Source organism: Sceloporus occidentalis, unplaced genomic scaffold, assembly GCF_023333645.1.
Source record: "Sceloporus occidentalis isolate IW3139 unplaced genomic scaffold, rSceOcc1.0.p SCAF_1, whole genome shotgun sequence".
In the NCBI taxonomy this organism is placed as follows: Eukaryota; Metazoa; Chordata; class Lepidosauria; order Squamata; family Phrynosomatidae; genus Sceloporus; species Sceloporus occidentalis.
The window spans coordinates 56,190,927-56,211,710 of NW_028316981.1; the positions used below are offsets into that span (position 1 = coordinate 56,190,927).

Sequence of the window (20,784 nt, forward strand, 5' to 3'; positions counted from 1 at the left end):
TCTGCGCATGCGCCATGGGCATACACACTATTTTAACCCTCCTCCATTTGCCGGTCCATGAAGGACCAAGACTGCAGACTCAAAGGCCTGTTACAGACTGCCAAAATAAAGCTGCTTCGGGTCTCTTTGGAGGTATGCTCTTTAAATGATGCATGGGTCCTAAGAGTCCGGAAGTCGCACCAAAGCCACACTCCATTCCTAAGCACTGGAGTGTAGCTTTGGTGCAGCTTCCAGATTCTTAGGATGCATGCATCATTTAAACAGCATACCTCCAAAGAGACCTGAAGCAGCTTTATTTTGGCAGTCTGTAACAGGCCAAAGTCTGCAAAAATGGAGGGATGACTGTATATAAAATCTTGGTTTGGCTGGCCTCTGTTTATGTCCCTAATATTATGGGAAACTTGGATGCACTTAAACTTGTAGGGCAAAATCTGGATTGTAACAAATGTTTCAGTTGTAAATATTGCTGTTTAGCTTGTAGCGGAAGTTTAAACTGTTCCTGCAAAATTGGAAAATAAAAACTGATAGTTGAACACTAAGTATCTGATTTAAGGTAACCATTGCATTATTGTCCCACATTTTCCATAAAAACCTAACAGATGAACAGTGATAATGACGGATTTGATGATGTTTGGTTGCCTTGAGAGCTCTCATTCATAGCCTTTGGGTTCCTTGATACTCCAAGAGAGTAAATTTCTGCCAGTGGTTCGGCTACTCTTTGAACCTTACATGACGAGAGAGCTTCAGACCCACTCTTTAGGTCTGACTGAAGACACACTACTGTATTGAATTGGAAGCTTCTCATGGCCTTAACTCTGTAGCTAGGTAGCTAGGAATGTAATTAATGCAGAACAGTGTTTTGGTGCTGGGGACACAGTTCAGAGAATATTGTATGAACTTCTAAGTACCTTGGTAGACTGCTGATCTAAATTGCTAAAAATAAATGTGTACAAATCAACTTTACTATTGATTGTTCATATTTTATAAAAACTAATGCATAACAGATTTATTTCTCTGCTAGAACAACACTGAACCTTATTTTACTAACTTGTCTAAGGTGGGTTATAGACCGCTGCTTTGGGGCGGTCTGCCGCCGCCGCTGTTTGCTCCATAAGGGAGCCGCTGCAGCCAAACCGCGCGGCTCCGTTATGGAGCAAAAAAGAAGCTCCAAAATGGAGCTTCTTTAAGCGGCACCTCTATGACGTCGCAAGGCGCCAGGGGCGGACTTGCGACGTCATAGACGCCGCGACACGTGCGGACGCACAGCGTCCGATACGTAAATATGGCAGCGGCCGTATGGAACGGCCGCCGCCATATTGTACGTACAGAATACGTACTAGGGTTAGGGGGTGCGGAAGCACCGCCCCTTCCTAACCCTAGTACGTATTCATTACGTACTAAATGGCGGTGTGTAACCCGCCAAAGTTAGGTGAGGCTGTAGAGTAGCTGAACTAATGTCTGGATTTGGTAATGTTTGGTATATGGGCCAATAAAGGTTGAATTCTGACATGTTAGAGGTCTTTCAAGTAGACAGTTTCTATGTTTGGGAAGTATGTGAGCAGTCTGATCTCAAGGAAGTTGCATTCATCTGAACAGTGGGTGCATAGTGAGGATATTCCTTGGTTAGACATGTTGATTAAAGCCTAAATCGCTTTGATGTCTTCAACATGATGCCTTCCATCTCCATTTGGTTCACCAGCTATGACTGTTGACAGGGATACAGGTTAAGTGTTTCTGATCCAAAATGCTTGGGACCAGAAGTGTCCTGTATTTTGGATTTTTTCCAGATTTTGGAATACCTGTACAGTAAGCCCTTGTTATCCACTGTGGATAACCTGTGAGGAACAACTGAGGGAGAAATCAGGTGAATGCGACGATCAGGAGCGCCTGTTATCAGCTTCGGCTGATACGCCAGCTGCACCCTTTCCTGGAAGTCAGGGACCTTGAGACTGTAGTACATGCACTGGTAACCTCGCGCCTTGATTTCTGCAATGCACTCTACATGGGGCTACCCATGTACTTTGTCCGGAAACTTCAATTAGTTCAGAACATGGCAGCCAGATTGGTCTCTGGTACATCCAGAAGAGACCATATGACACCGATCTTAAGATCACTCCACTGGCTGCCCATCAGTTTCCGGGGCCAGTACAAGGTGTTGGTTATCACCTTTAAAGCCCTAAATGGCTTGGGTCCAACCTATCTTTGGGACCGCCTCCTTCCATATAATCCTCCCCGCACACTTAGATCCTCAGGGAAAAATTTGTTACAGCCTTGCAAAACAAGGCTGTCTATGACCTCCCAGAGGACCTTCTCAGCTGTTGCTCCCAGATTGTGGAATGGCCTGCTGGACGAGATCTGTCATATTACCACTCTAAACAGCTTTAAAAGAGCTATAAAGACGGATCTCTTCTGGCAGGCCTTTCCTGAATAGTTCTCCGGCTATTAGAAGGAAAATTTAATCTCTGACTTCACCAGTTATTATATTGTTTTTAAGTATGTTTTATGTTTTAAATTCTACATTGTTTAATTTTATTTTAAAGGGAGTGGATTGAGGGTTCGGACTGTATATTTTAATCTTGTAAGCCGCCCCGATTGCATTTTGTAGAGAGGTGGGATATAAATAATAATAATAATAATAATAATTATTATTATTATTATTATTATTATTAAATAAGCAGCTGTATTAGTGGGAGAAAAGATATATGAAATCAGTTCTCAGGCCATATACTGTACCATCAACATTCCAAGCTATGTAATAGATACACTGATTTCTTGAGGAAAATTCTGTCTATCCAAAATCTCTTAGAGAACACTATCTTAGCTGCTATGAATGTGGAATCCCTTTACACCAACATCCAAACCAGAATGAACTACAAGCTGTCAAGAATACGACCCTGAATGAGTCTACAGTAGACCCAGAAACCAAACTATGCCACTTCGTATTTACTCATAATTCCTTCACTTTTGGGAATAATATGTACCTCCAAATCAGTGGCACTGACATGGGTAAATGCATGGCACTACAGTATGCAAACATATTCATGGCTATCCTGGAATGTGTGCTCTCTTAGCACATTAACCTCAAATCCTCTTTTAACTATGGTTTCTTGATATCTTCGTAATTTGGCCACATGAAAAACAATAACTTGATAAGTTCTGCCAGGATTTCATCAACAACTATCCTACCATCAGCCTGCACCTGGAAAAAAATTCACTTTCTTGACATGACTATGCAACTGCACAATGGACTTCTAAGCAACGTGCTCTATCAAAAACACAATGATTGCTACAAATACATGCCTCCAATTTCTGCCCAGAACACTACCAAATCTATTGTTTACAGCCAATCCCTCCAGTACAACTTCATCTGCTCAGACCCACAAGGTAGATACAAAAATCTTGGATTTACAATAATCACCTAAGGAGGTGAAAAAACAAATGGACAATTTAAGATTAATACCCAGGAACTATTTACAAAATGACAACATCCCTAGTGGCTACCTGAGCTACAACCAGTTCTGGAGAGTAACACAGCCTCTCACAAGCTCTGAGAGGCAGGCCTTTATTGTCCTACAGACAGCCTCCAAATCTTAAACAACTACTTGCCACAGCATAACATAATAGAGGCTCATGTGTATAAAACAATAATTAAACAAGTTTAATATACAGTTAAAATTAATTGTTTAAAACATCTGAAACCTGACTTACCTAACTGAATTCCTCATGTTTGTCATATTCCTAACTCCCCACTCCCAGTCGTAACTGAGTTTAACTAATCTCTATCTCTGGCCCTGGTTTACTCTCCTAACCTCTCTCTTTTCCTAACACTGACCGATTCAGCTTTCACTCTCCCAAACTGTCATACATGCCCGTCTTTAAAAAAAAAACCCCTTCAAACATTTAGCCAGTCACTAGTCATTCCCAATATTCCATACTCTCACCCTTTCCAACAGAAAAGTTGCCTTATTACATTTACTACACATGACATGGGCTCTAGAGTCAATATGCCAACCTTTCCACTCCAGCTCTATATTTCTATTGTCTAAATCTGATTCCTTTATAAATGGCACATGTATATTAATCAGTAATAACAAATTTAGTGTAGTAAAATAGTAGCACAAGGTGTTTCATCATCATTATTCCATCATTTATCTGATTAATATATCTGGTTAAAATGTATCTGATTTTTTTTAATTTAGCAGATTAAACAAAAACTTTTTCTAAATTTCTATGAAAGTAAATATACTAAGCTAGGCATTTACTATTGTAAGTTCTCAATTTGAAATAGAAATCAGTGTTGGTCAATTTCTGCCGACTCTTGACTCCACCCAAGATTACTCCTGATTCCATGGCCCTGCATGATATTCATAACCATATTTTACCCCAGTTTTACTAGTAAATGCAAAATTCCCCCCTCAAAAGTCTATAACAGCACTTTGCCCCCAATGTGCTGCAGTTACCAACAAGCCAGGTCCAAACCTCTTTGCCCAGTCATTTTAACTCTCATCCTGCCAGATCGGGTATCTTGAAAATCCTGCACAGAACTAGAGCTAAACTTTCTCCTCATTCAACATACAGTAATTATGTATTACAGTAAGTATGTATTGTACATATTGGGACAAAAATGTGTCATGCAATTTTGTGATTGAAAAAGCATGTTACCTGAAGAATCTCCCATCATCTTACAACATAGATAAGTTGGAAAGATTAATCTTCAGGTAGTGTTTCTAAGCACTCACACATGCTTCTCTACAAGAAACAACCCTTTCCTTTGCTAAATGGTGGGAAGGTTGTAAGTGTACACACACTTGACCCTGCCTAGAAAGGAAAGGCATGAAGTGTCCCTTAAAGAAAGCATTATTACAAGGTCCATGAAACAAATAGAGAAGCACAATGTGTATTCAGAACATGGATCCAGTGCTGTCACTAGGGGGGTGCAGACCACACCAGGTGACACCTTGGTCAGAGTGTTTGACACCTCTGCTCCACAAACACCTGCTTTTGGGCAGAAATGGGCTGTGGCATTGGCCTGTGTCCCATTTAAAATTTTGAAGAGATTGTGTGAGTGGGATGAAGCTCAGTGGGAGGAGAAAGAGGAGGCTTCAGTTTTTTTAAAAAAAATTAAACTTTTTACAATTTAATTTTTAAAATGTTTTATTCTTTTTACATTTTCTTTTAAAACTTAACTTTTTATCAAATTTTCATTTCAGCCACATGAAGCTATGTACAGTTGGCCTTTGGTGTCTGCAGACTTGCCATCTGCAGATTCAAGCATCCACAAACGACAGGCTCACATTATCCCCATTGGCAGCGCATGCATGTGGCTGCGATGCCATTAGGGACAGCCCTTGTGTACATGCACAAGGCGGCACATGCATATAGCCTTGCCACCATTAAGTCCCATTCTCCCTAACACAGCCATGCTGCCACTAGGGACAACGGGGGCTGTCCCTAATGCTGGCATGACCATGTGTATGTGCCACTATTGAAGTTCGTTGCCCTTAATGGTGTGCTGTGTGCATAGCTGTGTGCACGCACTGTCATTGGGGACTACCGAACTTGAGCATCCACAGATTTTGGTATCGGGGGGGGGGGGTCTGGAATGGATCCCCCACGAATACCAAGGGCCAACTGTATATGTATATGTATTTAGGTGCTGAGTATGATATTGTAATTTAAAAGTATAATTTTAATTTTGCTAAGCTGTTTTATGTCCACAACTATTAGCATTTCAGCCAGTAATATGCAGGAATTACAATTAATGGGTAACGTTACTACAGAAAACATTGCTAAAGATTCTGTATGGTGTGGTATGGGAGGAGCTTGGTGGGGATGACCACGTGAATTATCGCACAGGATGATGCTAGCCATAGTGACGCTTGTGCATGAAACAAGAGAAATCCTAGTAATGTCAAAAGTGTGGAAGCCACTGGACATCCTTGACCTGTTTTGCCTAATATTCCCGTTGCGGTTGTTTCATGAATAACATGGAAGAGCTGTGGCATCTAGTCTCAGGGTGCTGCCACTTCAGAGCAGTAATGAGCCTGACTTTTTGTGTTGTCATAAGATGCATGAGACATAGCAGGGAAACCAGAAATATGTTGAGTTACTGAAGTGGCTGCATTTCAAGACATGCAAGCTATGATAATTGAGCATCTTCAAATGTGGAATGCACTCAGGAATGGATCTAGCCATTGATGAAAAGCTGGTTGAATTCAGAGATGAGTGACTGTTGTGGCAGTATTTTACAGTCAGCCCTCCATATCCAGAGATTCAAGCATCCACGGCTTGAAAATATTTTTAAAATGTTTAAATTCCAAAAAGCAAACCTTGAGTTTGTCATTTATGTAACAGACATCATTTTGCTATACCATTGTATATAATGGGACTTGAGCATCCATGGGTTTTAGTATCCACAGGGGGTCCTGGAGCCAAACCCCAGTGTATACCAAGATAAGTGGACTAGGAGGGTGTTGATGTGCTGCAGTATGGAGAGATCATGTTAGACTTAATGTTCATTGAAGTCATTTGACATAATTAGCACACACACACCCTTTATTTTTGTGGTATGGTGGTGAATAAGAGAACCAGCTGATAGGATACTTTGCCCAGAAGTCCATTCTTACTCCTGACTAAAGTAAACACATTGAATCAGTTGGATTAACCTGCATGTTGCTTTCAGTATTCAAATATTGGTTGAATTCGTTTATTCAGGACTAATAAAAGAGATTCCAAGCTGTATGGGTAATTCTCTTGCCAGGAAAATGCAGCATCCTTATGACATGCTCTGGTTGTCTGTAGGCAGGATAGCACAAAGAACAGCCTTCAGTGAAGCATGTTTCTCTCAGCAGGGACTCTGAGTATTGTGAAAAACCTTTCTTTCTGTAGCTAGGTGGAAATCATAGTATTCCAGATGTTAACTGCAACTTTCAAAATCTTATCTAGGAGATTCATGGTGAGGAATTGTGTGGGGTTGCAGCCCAGCAGCATCTGAAGAATCGTTCATGGTTCCCATTCCTGTTGTGCAGACATAAATTTCAAACAAAATAAGTAGTATTTCAAATACAGTGGGCCCTTGGTATTTGCTGCATTTGTTTCCAGGACTCCCACGAATATCAAAAACTAAGGATACTCAAGTGCCATGTACATACAACAGCATAGTAAAATGGTGTCCCCTATATAAAATGGCAAAATCAAGATTTCCTTTTTGGATTTTTACGGGGTGTGCGATATTTTCAAGCTGTGGATGGTTGAACTAGTGGATACAGAATCTGTAGATATGGAGGGCTGACTATTTCAGACAGTCACAGTAGTTTGACTTAAAGTATATTGACTGACAGCATAGATGTGGTTTGACTTATAGATGTCTAATAAAATTTGTCTTAAAAGCAGTTCATTTAGTGTTCTCTCTCTCGTGATGTTAGGACGAAATAAGTGGGAACTTTTCCAAATTCTATGTGAAAATGTTGTAGAAACGTTCAACCTTGTATCTATTGTCATGATTCTGTGAGGTTTGTTAGAGCCAGTTAAAAGCAGAGTTAGAGCAATCTTCACTACTGGGCTGCTACTCCATATCTGAAAGGCCCCCTTTATTTTATATGCCATCTTTCTCCCGATATGGGACCCCAAACAGCTTAAAACAATTTGATACGTAAGTTTTAAAATGGTTAAATAAATAAAGATTTGTTAAAAACACTAAAACAAATTATTGCTCAGTAAAACATAAACCAAAGAAAAGTGCTAGCGTAGCTTAGTGGTTTAAGTGTTGTCGTACTGAAGGACAGTTTTTCTCCCTTTGACATGATTTCTCATATCAAGAACAGCAAATTTCAGAGTTCTTTGTGCAAGGCTGAAAAGAAGAACACTTGGTGAAAAGGGCAAGACAAATTTCCCATAATTAAAATTAGAGGGGACATTCTTGTAAGATTTACAGGTCCTTCAGTAAGTGTCTCATTCACAGTAGCAGTTCTGATCAACTTTGGACAAGATCATCTGTGCATTATAACACAGGTTCAAGGCAACCAGTAGCCCATCATTTACAGTCTCTGATGATACAAAACACTAGAGACCAGGCAAGTGGAAGAAGCACTTTACAGTCTACTTCAAGTATTCCCCCAGATCTTTCTGAGAATTTTCTTCTAAAAATTTGCAACTGAAAAAAATCTTCAGGTTGCCTTTTGAAAAAGATAATAATGAATTACAGTGCTCTCATTTACACTATTAAATGGCATTTGTAGGAAATAACTGCAGCTAATTTCAGTGGCACATCTGTACATGCCCTGTGGAGGGTTTTTGTGTGTGTTTTTTGGCACTATGTACACTGTGGCAGAAGCTGAAAGGTTTTAGTGTATAGCAGTCAGCAGAGTTCAGGCTTTTAGCACTGGGACAAGAAGTAAAGATATCTTGCTTGTTGAGTGGGAACATGCAAGAGAGATTAATTTGGCAGTGTGGGGAGGCTAATTTGTGAATTTGCAGTGAAAAATGCTAGCTTTTAATTAGCTTAATTCTTTAACCAGGTTGGTCCTTTAGAATACTTTAAAAATCTGTTAACAGTCTAACTCCTAATAGTCTAAAAATTTGCAAAACAGCACATTTGTAGAATTCATAGGCTGGGTGTTATTAAACAAAAGATGCAAAAGGAGTCATTTTTCAGAAATGCAGAGAATACAACCTTAACTTCAGAATTAAGATTTATTAATGGCTCATGAGTTTGTATGACTAGATGTGGGATTTTGGTATTGGTGTGGAGAGAGAGCCCATGTTCTAAATTTGCACTCCAAATGATGCTTGAGCCTTGAATGGATCCATGTGCTTGTGGTGATTTGCCAGTGAAGGGTGGAAATCATGAGGGTCCCCCATATGAAGTTGTACTGCAACTCCCAGCAACCCTAGGCACTATAGCCAAGGGTGAGTATTGTAGTACAAAAACATGGTGAGTGGTACAGGATTCCTACTTTATGCTCCATATTTCTGGACTAAATGGTTTTGTAAAACTTAACCTTCTTATTATGGCATTCTGCTTAGAAAAGCAGTCTTTAATATATTTGGTTAGGGACCAGATGATTTAGTTTTAAGAGTTGTTCTGCATTAAGACATTTCTGATACTAAACTTGAAGAATAAAAAAATACACTACAGTGGGCCCTTCCCTTACTCAGTGGATCCGTTCCGGACCTCCCCGTGTAAGGAAAATTCCATGTATGCTCAAGACCCATTAAAAATAAGGGGGCTTGGGGTGCCGAGGCTTGTTCCGGCACGGCTTTCAGCATATGCTGAAAACTGCGTATATTGTGCCCGCATATAACGCAGGCACATTGTACTTTAACAAATGATCAACATGACTCTTGGCATAATTGATGCATTGTCACTTTTGTTCTTTGTGGCTGCAAAATTATGAGGCAATTTGTAGATTTCCCCTCTGAAATGTTTCTAAAAGATTGTCCAAAGTATTCTGTCTTCTGGGACCTTTTCACCTTGCACAGTGATAGTCCTGTGTATCCACTTTAGCTTCATGGCAACATCCTATGAAATCTTGGGATTTCCAGTTTAGGGAAGTGTTGAGCTTAATTATCATGAAGACACCAGATCCTGTTTGATCTTGGAAGCCTGGTTAATACTTGTATGGGGAACTGCAAAGGGATACCAGGTGCTGCATGCTATATTTTAGAGGAAAGCAGTGACAAACAACCTCTGAATATTCCTTGCCTAAGAAAATTCAATGAATAAAATCCTTGGGGTCACTGTGAGTCAGCAGGCAACATGAAGGAACTCACTTGTAGGATTCTTAGCCATGGAGTTCTAGATCCTCAGCAGACCACAAACCTCAAGATTCATTGGCCTGTTACAGACAGCCAAAATAAAGCTGCTTCGAGTCACAGTGGAGGTATGGTGTTTCAATGATGCATGCATCCTAAGAGTCCAGAAGCCACACCAAAGCCACACTCCAGTCCTTAGAGCTGGAGCATGGCTTTGGTACGACTTCTGGACTCTTAGGACGCATGCATCATTGAAACACCACACCTCCACTGTGACTCGAAGCAGCTTTATTTTGGCTGTCTGTAACAGGCCATAGGTTGTAGCCTCAGCAGGTAAAAGGGGATCAGATTGCTGTAACTGTACTGTACTGTGAAAAGGCCCCAGGCTTAGATCTTGGCTTGTTGAAGGCTGGTTCAGGGATTGTTGCTTTAGTCAGATTTAGCTTGCATGTTGTGCAAGCACAAGGCAGTTCAGAAGGAGAGGGCAGCCTGTATAATTAAGCTAGAATAATGCATAATTGAGTAATGTTTAGTGGAAAGATTTCATATATAGTAGCTTGTGTATTACACAAAATGAACAATTCTGTATATAAGCATTCTCATGCCGGCATGTCATGGAGCATGCGGTTAGGGGAGTCTTAAATGGGCACATCTTGCTGCAGTGTATCTGCTGATCATCTTCTTAGCAAGGATAATGCAGAGTTCATGCAGCAGCTGTGCTTGATGCTCTCTGCCCAGTACTGGTCTGCCTAGGATGATGTCATTGTTGCTGGTTAAAGGCTGTCTTCTATAAAAGTGGCTCACTACTATAATATCAAGCATAAATGGCTAAAATGTGGTAGGATTCTTGAGTGTTTATGCACACTGTCAGAAGTAATGAGCCCTGTCAAGTCTACCATCTTGATTAGCTAATACTGTACTATCCACATATCCACAGACTTGGTAGCTGTGGTTTCACTCACTCATATCTGAAAAAATAGGTTCTCTTTAGGTATTTCTAGGTCCTCCGTTGTGATTCTATGGTATGCTTTGGCTGGAAGTTGTAAATCTCTTTGAAAATAATTGAGTTCCCTATTATCTGTGGTTTCAGGTATTCGTGGGGGGGGGGGGGGAACGTCTTGGAACGTAACCCATGCAGATATGGGAGTCATAGTGTAGTTGACAAATACAGTTTCTTCCCCTGGAAAAATTAATAGCTGCAAGATTATCCTGTTAACAAAATCCTCTAGACTTTTGCAAGATGAAATAAAAGAAGAACCTGTAAAATGTTGAAATAAGTGGGAAGGCAGCATAGAGTTCGTGTGTGATTATGACACCGTTTTTGGATATTTCCAACTTCCACTTCAAACCTGGCAGTGGAAAATATATACCAGAACAAGTTTGCAAACAAACATTTGCATGGATTTCCCTGGTACAAAGAACTGCGTATGCTTGTATTCCTATACCATGCAGACCTAGCACCACTGCAGAATTTCATAGGGTGCCTTGTTTGGGGATGGAAAAGGTGGAGAGTTCAGTGGTGTCTTTTTCAGAACGCTTCAATATTTTTAGTTTCTGTTTAAAGACCTCCAAAGAGTGACTCCACTAAACACCAAGAGAGTGTGTTCCACTGTCAAACAACTCTTATTGTCAAAAAATTCCTCTTAATGTTGAGGTGGAATCTTTTTTCCTGTAGCTTGCATCCATTGTTCTTGGTCCTGTTCTCTGGAGCAGCAGAAAACAAGTAGTTTAAGCTTTTATTTCATTTACCAGTGATCTTTGGGCAGTTTGGAGCAAAGTGTTATGCTGAGGTGTCCTCTAAAGACTGCAGTGGAAGGCTGCATGTGAGATAGAAATTTGGTTACTAAGTAAGCCATTGTTAGCAGTCACAACCAGCTTTAAGACGTTGTTGTGTTAAGCAAGTGAAGTACTCACTCAAAATATTTTTTAATGATAGAAAATTTAGTCTGAAACTTAATATGTACGCAACACTGCTTATTTATTATCTGGACATCCTGTTCTGTAAGATTTCTGAAAATGTTGAAATCATGAAGGAAAACTTTTCTTTTTTACAAGAGGGAAAAACATTGGGGGGAAATTGAAATAGTTCATTCATATCAGTGCTAATGTATTTTCCTGCTTTAACTGTCATTGACAAGGTGTCATATAATGGTACTTGGCATATTTATGAAATTTAAGAATATGAAAGCCTTGTTATGTGCAAGAAAAATTGTAATAAACAGCGCTTCACTGGAAAAAATAAAAATTTGTCTGGGGTGGTGGCAGGAATGTAAACATGGTGCTTTTCACAATACTGTTAACTACATTATTGGTCCCAGCGTTTGTGGACTTAGCCCAAGATTATCAGTTTCTGTATAGCTAGTGTAATTGTATTCCTGATATTAGGTACAAGCACTAGTTCTGTAAATAGTAATATGGAAAGCAAGGTGATTGTGGTATTCATGGAGGCATTTCTGCCTTGGTTATTACTCTGAGCTCTCTGACTCTTCTGTGCCTCTCTTTTGCTCCAAAGTGGACAGATGTAAGCAAGCACTAGCTGTCATGTTCAGCAGTTGAGCCCTGGTAATGGTCCCAACATTGTTGGAAAGCAGTTTTGAGGTGCCAGAGTATGACTTCTTCTTCGAGCTGTTCTTGGCTTAGGCGCAGGCTGTAAAGTGAGAGGAGAAGGATGTGAGGATAGATCAAGCCTGATGTCTTTATCAGAAGAAAAAGTTTCAGGTTTCTCTGACCCCATAGAAGCCTGACTCTTCACGTGCAGACACTGATACTGCTCCTTCCCTCGTTGCTTTAACAGCTCAGTTAAAAATCTCTTGTTTTCCAAAGCTTTTGGAATTTTAGTTTAACATTGTTTTATAATCTTGTGTATTTTGATTATATGTATTTGTCAGTTTGCTTTATATTATATTGTATTTTTTGTATTTTATCTGGTTAATGTTTTGCATTTGTATTGTATAGTTTTATATTTTATTTTTCCTTCCTTCCTTCCTTCCTTCCTTCCTTCCTTCCTTCCTTCCTTCCTTCCTTCTCTCTCTCTCTGTATACATACATAAAGTACATACATACATACATACATTGTATGCCTTTGGCAGGAACTACTGTTTTTGCTTGTTTTACTTGTAAAGTGTCGTGTATATCAATGGCACTGTATAAATAAATGGTAGTGGTGATGATGATGATAGAGACCTGATATAGGAACCTTGAACTTGCTTTGAAATACCCTACATCTTGTGAATTTTTTGTTTACCATCAAATCCACTTCAGCTTATAGCAGTCTTATGAATGAGAGACCTCCCAAGAGTTCTGGTCATCAGCTGGCCTGCTCAGTGTAGCAAACTCAGGGCTGTGGCTTCCTTGATTGAATCAATCCACTTGTAGTGTAGTCTGCCTCTCTTCCTATTCCCTTCTATCTTGCTGAGCATTGCATTTTCCAGTGAGTCATGATGTCTCATGATATGTCCTAAGTACAGTATCTTCAGTTTAGTCATCTTGGCTTATACTGAGAGTTCAGATCAGACTTGCTGCCAGACCCGTTAGTTTGTCTTTTAGCAGTCTGTTATCTTTAGAACTCTTCTCCAGCACTACATTTCAAATAGTTTGGTTTTTCCCCCCATCAGCTATCTTCAATTATAAAGCTTTTCAGCTTCTGCAATATTTTCATGTTAATGCCATACTTTGTAGCAGCAAGCACATGATAGTAAAGCCCATTTTGGTCCCGGGAAGAAGATGAGTGTTTCAGCTATTGGGAAACTTTTGCTAGGTGTTGTGCTACTGATTGGCTTGAAAATGAGGTAGCCATCCTTAAAGTATAGCTTTAGCTTACCTGCATTCAAGAATCATGGAAGAAATTATTTGCTTGATCTTGCACTGCCTTCCAAAAGAACCAGAAAATGGTTGAATTTACAGACCTCTGAAAACAGACTCCTAATTCTGGTAGGGAAAAGCAGTCACTGTGCATTTTCTCAGTGAGGGAGGGCAAGTGATTAAGCACCCTGAGCCCACACATGATGCTATAATCTGACTGTGCAACCTGGAGCCAAATACTGTTCCTATGGACACCAGAAGGAACAACCAGGAGGAGGGGGGGGGAAAGAGACTTACAATCAGGAAGAAATGAAGAGTTAGCAATAGGTTCTTGCTTAATAGAGACAGAAAGTGTAATGGAGCCACTCAGCTCTTTTTCACTTCTCTCAAAGCTACTTACAGATAGTCACTACCACATTTCTTTCCACAGTTCCAGTCTTCATTAAAGTGCAAACTGACTGATGTGTGCTCCAGATTTTGTGACCCTAAGTGGAAAAGTGAGCTTCTGACTCATTGCTGAAAGAGCCTTTCACTTCATTCTTGTGGATACACCATGGTTCATGTAAAGCAGGGGTAGGCAACCTGCGGCCTGTGGGCCAGATGCGGCCCGGCAAGGCCTTGGGACTGGCCCCAGCCCGGTCCTGCCGCCGATTGCCGCCGGAGCCTTTGGCCTCTCGCATGAAGGTGTGGGGCCTTTGGCCTATCAGGAGGAGGGGGGCAAGTGGTGGGCAAGGGGGGCAATTGTCTATAGAAGCCTCAGAAACATGCATTTATATTAACATTTTTTAAAAAATCAGCAAATTTTTTCGCATGTCCTCCATTTTTAAAAGTGTCCTCCATTTGAAAACTGTGTCCTACATTTGTCCTGGTTTGTTTGTTTGTTTGTTTATTTTTTTAAAAAAATATTTAATTATTTACTTTTTGGCTTCGGCCCCCCAGTTGTCAGAGGGACAGCAACCCGGCCCCCGGCTCAAAAAAGTTGCCTACCCCTGATGTAAAGTGTCTCTCTTGCCCCGGCTTCCAGATCAAGTCTGAGGACTGAGCTACAATACTTGAACAACTAATGTAACGCTTTAGTTCACTCAGGGCAAGTCTAACAAGTGCAAACTGAATATCAGAACTAGTAACTCTTTCTTCAGCCTGCATTATCATGTGTGAAGGGATAACTTGCATAACCCTTTCCTTTGAAAAAAGAAGCCACTTTGGATGGGCTCCAAAATACTTGATTAACTTCTGACTGATTGTGGTTAGATGCCACAGTAATACTTGACAGTTGAACAGTAATGGACATAAATGAATTCTTACCTTGTTGCCTTAAGGCATTATGTAATATCTTGGCCTTACTAAAGGCAGTGGGAAACAAGGCAGGGTATAATTTAAGTTTCTAGAAACCTGGCATAAAAATGGCTTAGATCGTGAGATCTAAATTTGAAAAAATATAATGGCAATATATTACAGGTTGTAGCCTATGTCTATGTGTTATTTCAAGTACTTTTAGCACTTCTACTGTAATAATGTTGCTGACTTGCTTACAGGCTACAGCTTACCTACACTGAATTTGGCAAGCATGTCACTATAAATTGAAGGTGTCAACATTTGAGATAAAATAGATGTACGTTGATCACAAATGCAAATAATGAACCTTAATTGCAATTTTAGTTTTAAGAAGGTTGCCTGATGAAGAACGTACCTTTGTCTTAGGGTGCCAGTTGTATACTAGCTGAAAGGACTACCTCAAATGGTAGACAGTAACAGCAGTTTTTTCTCTAGAGGTTTTTAAGAAAAGACTGGGTGGCCACCTATGAAATGCACCGTAGGAACAGATTTCTGGAATTGCCTGGGGATTGAGACCCTGTTTGTGCTTTAATTCCACAAAAATGTTTTTGAAAAAGCAAAATAAATAAATAAATAAATAAATAAATAAATAAATAAAAAACAGTTACAATAATTACAGAAGATGATTTATTACTACAGAATTGGGAATATTGTGTGGGCTGAGCAGATGGGACCTAGTACCTGCTTTCATTGTGAAGATGTAGATATCCAGGTAACATCTAGCAAAGACCAGATATAGCTTATAAATTCCTTTCCCTGCTCTTAAGAGCATTTTCCATTATGTCTGTGTAAAGCAATGATGATACTTGGCAAGGTACCTACAAACTCTGAAAGGATACTCAGTGTAGTGAAGTGCTGATGTTGCAGACAAAAATAGTTAGAATGGCTAAAGATGTTTTGTTCTGCATTTTCTCAGAATGAAAAATATTTAGTGGGGAACCTGTAGCTCTCCAAAGGTAGTTGGATTCCTGTTAGCCCCAGTCAAGCATGACTAATGGTTAAGGATGATGGAAATTGTAATCCAGTGTCTAGAAGATCACAGGTTTCCTACCCCTGACTTATTTTGAAGTATCTGACATTATACTTAATAATAGTGACAGTTGAATCCAGGAGCCCTGGTGGCGCAGTGGTTAAATGCCTGTACTGCAGCCACTCACTCACAAACCATAAGGTTGCGAGTTCAATACCAGCAAAAAGGCTCAAGCTTGACTCAGGCTTGCATCCTTCCGAGGTTGCTAAAATGAGTACCCAAATGGTTGGGGGCAAGTAGCTTATAGTTGTAAAACTTCTTAGGGAGTGCTTAAGTGCACTGATAAGTGGTATAGAAATGTACTTGCTGTTGCTATTGCTATTGAATTGAGAAATGTGATGTGACTCCATGACACACCTACTGGTAAACTGTGTTAGATATTACCAAAACATATAATTCAGAATATGTTGTGTAACCCTGTTCTGATTGATATAAAAGACATTTAAGTGTTTCAGAAGCACAAAGCACTTGCTTTCTTCATAAAATCTTCATGACATGTGATCACTATAAGTATTTGTTACAAGCTCTGCCTTTGCTGGGAGTAATTCCAAACAGTTTAGGTGTCTGGGAAACCAAAATCCACATTGTCCTAAAATTAAACCATGTGTGATAGATAATTAAAAGCCTGCCTGCACTCATAATGAACTTAAAACTAGTCAGATAAGATTACAAAAGGTTGGAGTGGTAGAAATGAGAGGCTCTATATAAAACTGTCCTAGAGGTGTTGAAATGAGCTTGGTTCGTTGTTAAGAAGTAGGCCCTTCTCCTATGGGTGGTGTCTCCAGATCGTGTAATTCTTTTGAGCCTTCAGGGATGCTTTGTTGTTATACCTCTCTAATAACAGTACTTGATGGATAGCAGTAACTAAACAAGGCTACACAGAGCAAAGGCCTGCCACTTCTTGTGAACTGACTATTCTGATTGCTTCCCATAAGTCTATTTAGCCTTTGGTATACTCTTAATGTCAAAACTGTTTCTCAGTGCTAGCATTCATCCTTACTAGGCAAGTCACACCATCTGTTAACATTCAGTAATGAGCAGACAGTTAACATCCCTTGGCCTATAGGTCATATTAACACAGGTTAGCTTGTGAGAAAATAGGGAGTACCTGAAGCTGCTATTAAACTAACATTACGAGTATAATCAAACAGCAGTTAAATAAATAAACCTAAATATTATGCAAACCTAATATACAATAGAATGATTTTAATGTGACATACCCTGGTTCTTAAACTGCATTCCTTTATCAGAAGCCCTCTTCTTTAGTAGAGAAGGTAATTTCTAAACTATGACATTTCTGACTATTGCTGTGCAGCCTTCTTCCAATAGAGTTCATGTGCCTCTAATTGTCTTAGAATTGAAGTGGCATAGTGAGAAGATACAAGACTTAATAAGCTGTAATAGCTAAACTGACCCTTACTCACTCATGATCATTCCTGGAGCTCATGCAGTACAAGAACTAGCCTCTCATTTGTTTTCTCTCCTCTCAGGAGAAGTTTGCATTTAAGGAACAAAAAATGTTTAACCCATTTTCAACCAGCATTCCACATCAGTCCTGTGGAAAGGGTGGTGTCTGTTGTCCTCATATAGTTCCTGTTAAGCTAGTTGACTTAAATGTAGTGCTGCTGCTGCTACAAATAGTGAGCAATAGATGAGGTCCACCATTTAACCTAAGCACCCTGATTACATAGCTGCCTCCAAAATGGCAAAGTACCTGCCTCAGGGAATACTGTATAAACATGGCTTTCTACATGAGTTTAGCTCCTTCTGTTGGGTGACTGTGACCATCTGGCATGTTGCATTCTTTTGTTTCTAACCTTCTGTTTTCTGGCAGTAGTGCATGATCATGTAAGTGCTTCTAACTTGGGAAGGTGCACTGTGGGTATTGCTTGGTTGCATGGTTTGTAAGTTCTAATTCAGCAGTAAATGTGTGGGAAGTCTGAACAGTAGCCTTCACTCTTAAGCATCTCAGAGCTTTTAGACAAAATGCCTATTTGTAGGGAATAGTTCTCAATCTCTATTATTGTAAGTAAACTGAGCATGAAACATGTAAATCCTAGAAATGTGAGTGCTTTTATAAAATATGATCCTGATAACGGAGACTTTTTGTAGATCTTGAGAAAAATACAATAAGTTTGAGAGCAGAGACTTCTGTGCTGTTTGTGCAAGTGAAGTGTGCCTCTTGAAACACTGCAAAGGTTACTGAACTGTACCTTGATACTTTCCATGCCCATCCTCTAGCTGCAGTGCTTGACTTAAGGTCAATTCTAAGCAAGTGTCCCTGGCCATGTGTCAAGTGATTACGATGAGTTTAGTGAGAATTCTTTTGTACTATCCCTGCTTTAAGGGGCTTAGTCTTTGGAACTACGGACAATGCCCAGTTCTCTTGAGCCCTGGAAATGAGGAATTCTTGGAAGGGTTCTCAGATGTGTGAGTATGCCCAGAGGTGAACCATTCCTTTACATGGGGGTGGTGTGGGGGGGTTAATTGAAGCAGTAGTGCTATGGAAAGGTTCAGTTTGGCAAATAAGAATGGCTAGATTATTAATTAGATTAAGAGTCTTACAGAACAACTGGCATTATGGTATTTTGCATTATAATATTTTCCTCTTATTTCTGTACAGCAAGGTATTCTCTTCAGCAAGAGTAGACTCATTCCTCTCAATTGCCCTTCTTACTAAGCAGCTGAATCTTCTAGCTTCTTTATGTATTCTTTTTAGTGGAGGCTAATATCCTAACTGGAGCTGTTGGCAAAGATCCATAAAACTGGACCATTTCTTTCATTCTGTGCCTTCTTTAGTCAGGGTCCTAGTGTTTGCCTTTTCCTTCACCCTTCAACCTCCAGCCTTCATTTTTTCATTCTTCTTCATTCTTTGAATATCTCTACAGTATTACTCTCCTTGTTCTGTACCACTTGGCTTTAATTCCAATTCTTCTCATTGCTTTCAAATGATTTGTGTGTTGTTTGTTTTACTCTCCAACTCTTGGAAGTAACTGAGTAGTAACTCTGCTGGTAAGGTCAACAAACTATAATGCTAATCTGTTTGTACATTATAGTATAGATTAATGGGGTTTATAAATCTTGGAACCCAGAATTACAGTGGGCCCTTGGTTCTGCTGTGGTTTGGTTCCAGGACCAAACCACAGCAGAATTTAGGGTGAAGTATTTAGGATGAAGAATGAAAGGCTCCCTGAACTTGGAACCATAGTAGCCAAGTCAGGGCCCTTATCTCCAACCTAAAGGTTTGGATTTCCTCTGTGGGTAGTATAGGCATGCCTTCTGAGAAGGCAATATCTGTTCACTTTCATGTGATCAGCTGCTTGTGTTCTAAAAGGTATGAGTAGTAAAAAAATGTAGGATATGATTTTTACATTGTATTTTCTCTTTGTCCAGTAAGTGCACTTGAAGCATTCATTTGAACTCCAGAACAATGACTTCTAGAAAGAAAGTATTACTCAAAGTCATCATCCTTGGAGATTCAGGGTAAGTGATGCCTGAACATAGTTGCATCTGTGCTGTATCACATTGAAACCATGAGTATGCTGTACAATTCTTGCTTAAAATGTGTATGCTTGGCATTGTTGTAACCTTGGAAACAGAGACCTGTTTCTGTCTTGTCTTTGGAACTCCTGAAGGCACCACTGGATGTGCTGATGCTCTATGCAGAAGATACAGGGGTAAGCGTTCTGGAAACATAGACTGTTGTTGCAACAGAATAATGACTAAAGTAAAGGAAGATAATTTGACCTAGAAAGCTGCTTGCATTATGTGAATGACTGCAGAAGGCAAGTAAGTTGGCATTCAAACCAGTCCAAGGATTATGTTTAAAATAACTCATACACATACCTTGGAGGGAGAGGGCCTGTAGGTGCTGTAATATTTTGTGCCTTTAACTACACAGACTGTATTACACAGACTGTATGAGAACACTTTTAAAAATGTTAAAAACAGGTAGACTGTGGTAAGGCTATATTTCTTCACTGCAGAATAAATATATACATCATTGACATTGATTATGGTTGCAAATTTCAAATACATTGGGTTTGCTTTTCTGTAGCTACCACTGCTCAATGAATTATCATGACATCCTTACTAGTATTGTGCTACCTAAGTATGTCTAACTGATTCTGGCCTCATTGACATGTAGCATGAGTCATTAGATTGCAGCTTTGCGGAGCTTAACACAAGAGACAGAGCAGAGAGCTGAGGGGGGGGGGGGGAGACAGTGATGAAATCTACTTGAAGTTGTGTCAGCTCTTAAGAACAGCACTCCAGTATGATACAAACCAGACTATCATGGAATGTGAAATTGCTGTGTCATGCAAGCTAATCAGTTCTTAGAAAGACTTCACTCACAACTCTGGTCAGGAAGAAACTTGGAATGTAATCTGAACCCCATTACTCCTAAAAATAAAACTAATATCACTTAGTTCAAGCATTTGAATGACATTCTGGCAGTTTTGGAGTACATCCCTCCAAAAGCCTCTTGCAGCTGAACTTGTGATAATGGATTAGCACATCTTTTAGCAGCATTTGGGGAGGTTCCATTTTGGACCCCCCACTGATGGAAAAAAATGCAGGACCTCAAGTCCTGCGGTATTTAATGGCAGCGTGCACGTGCAGCTATTAGCTGCAATGGGGCTTGCCATTCTCAGATGCTTAAATCTGCAGATTGCAAACTTGGGAAGAATGGGCTGGGGAGGGCGGGATGATTGTGTATTTGTTAATTCACATCATGCTCATTCTTCTTTAGTAGAGACAGTAAGCTTTCTTGAAACCAATGGTTATGTACAGCCACACCTGTAAAGCCACAAGTGCAGTAAAATAGAATCGTATGCCTGATAAAAATTCCCTTTCAACACATA

General features: G+C 39.9%; 1 protein-coding gene across 1 annotated transcript in view; it reads left to right on the forward strand.

Moving 5' to 3' along the window:
* The window catches only part of LOC149321431 (ras-related protein Rab-7a), a 40,270-nt gene that overhangs the window by 9,195 nt on the left and 10,291 nt on the right, over window positions 1-20,784 (forward strand). Inside the window, exon 2 of the mRNA XM_089521521.1 lies at window positions 19,313-19,402. Coding sequence (XP_089377647.1) covers window positions 19,350-19,402 — 53 coding nt within the window. The 5' untranslated portion in view covers window positions 19,313-19,349. The remainder of the gene's footprint in view (window positions 1-19,312; window positions 19,403-20,784) is intronic.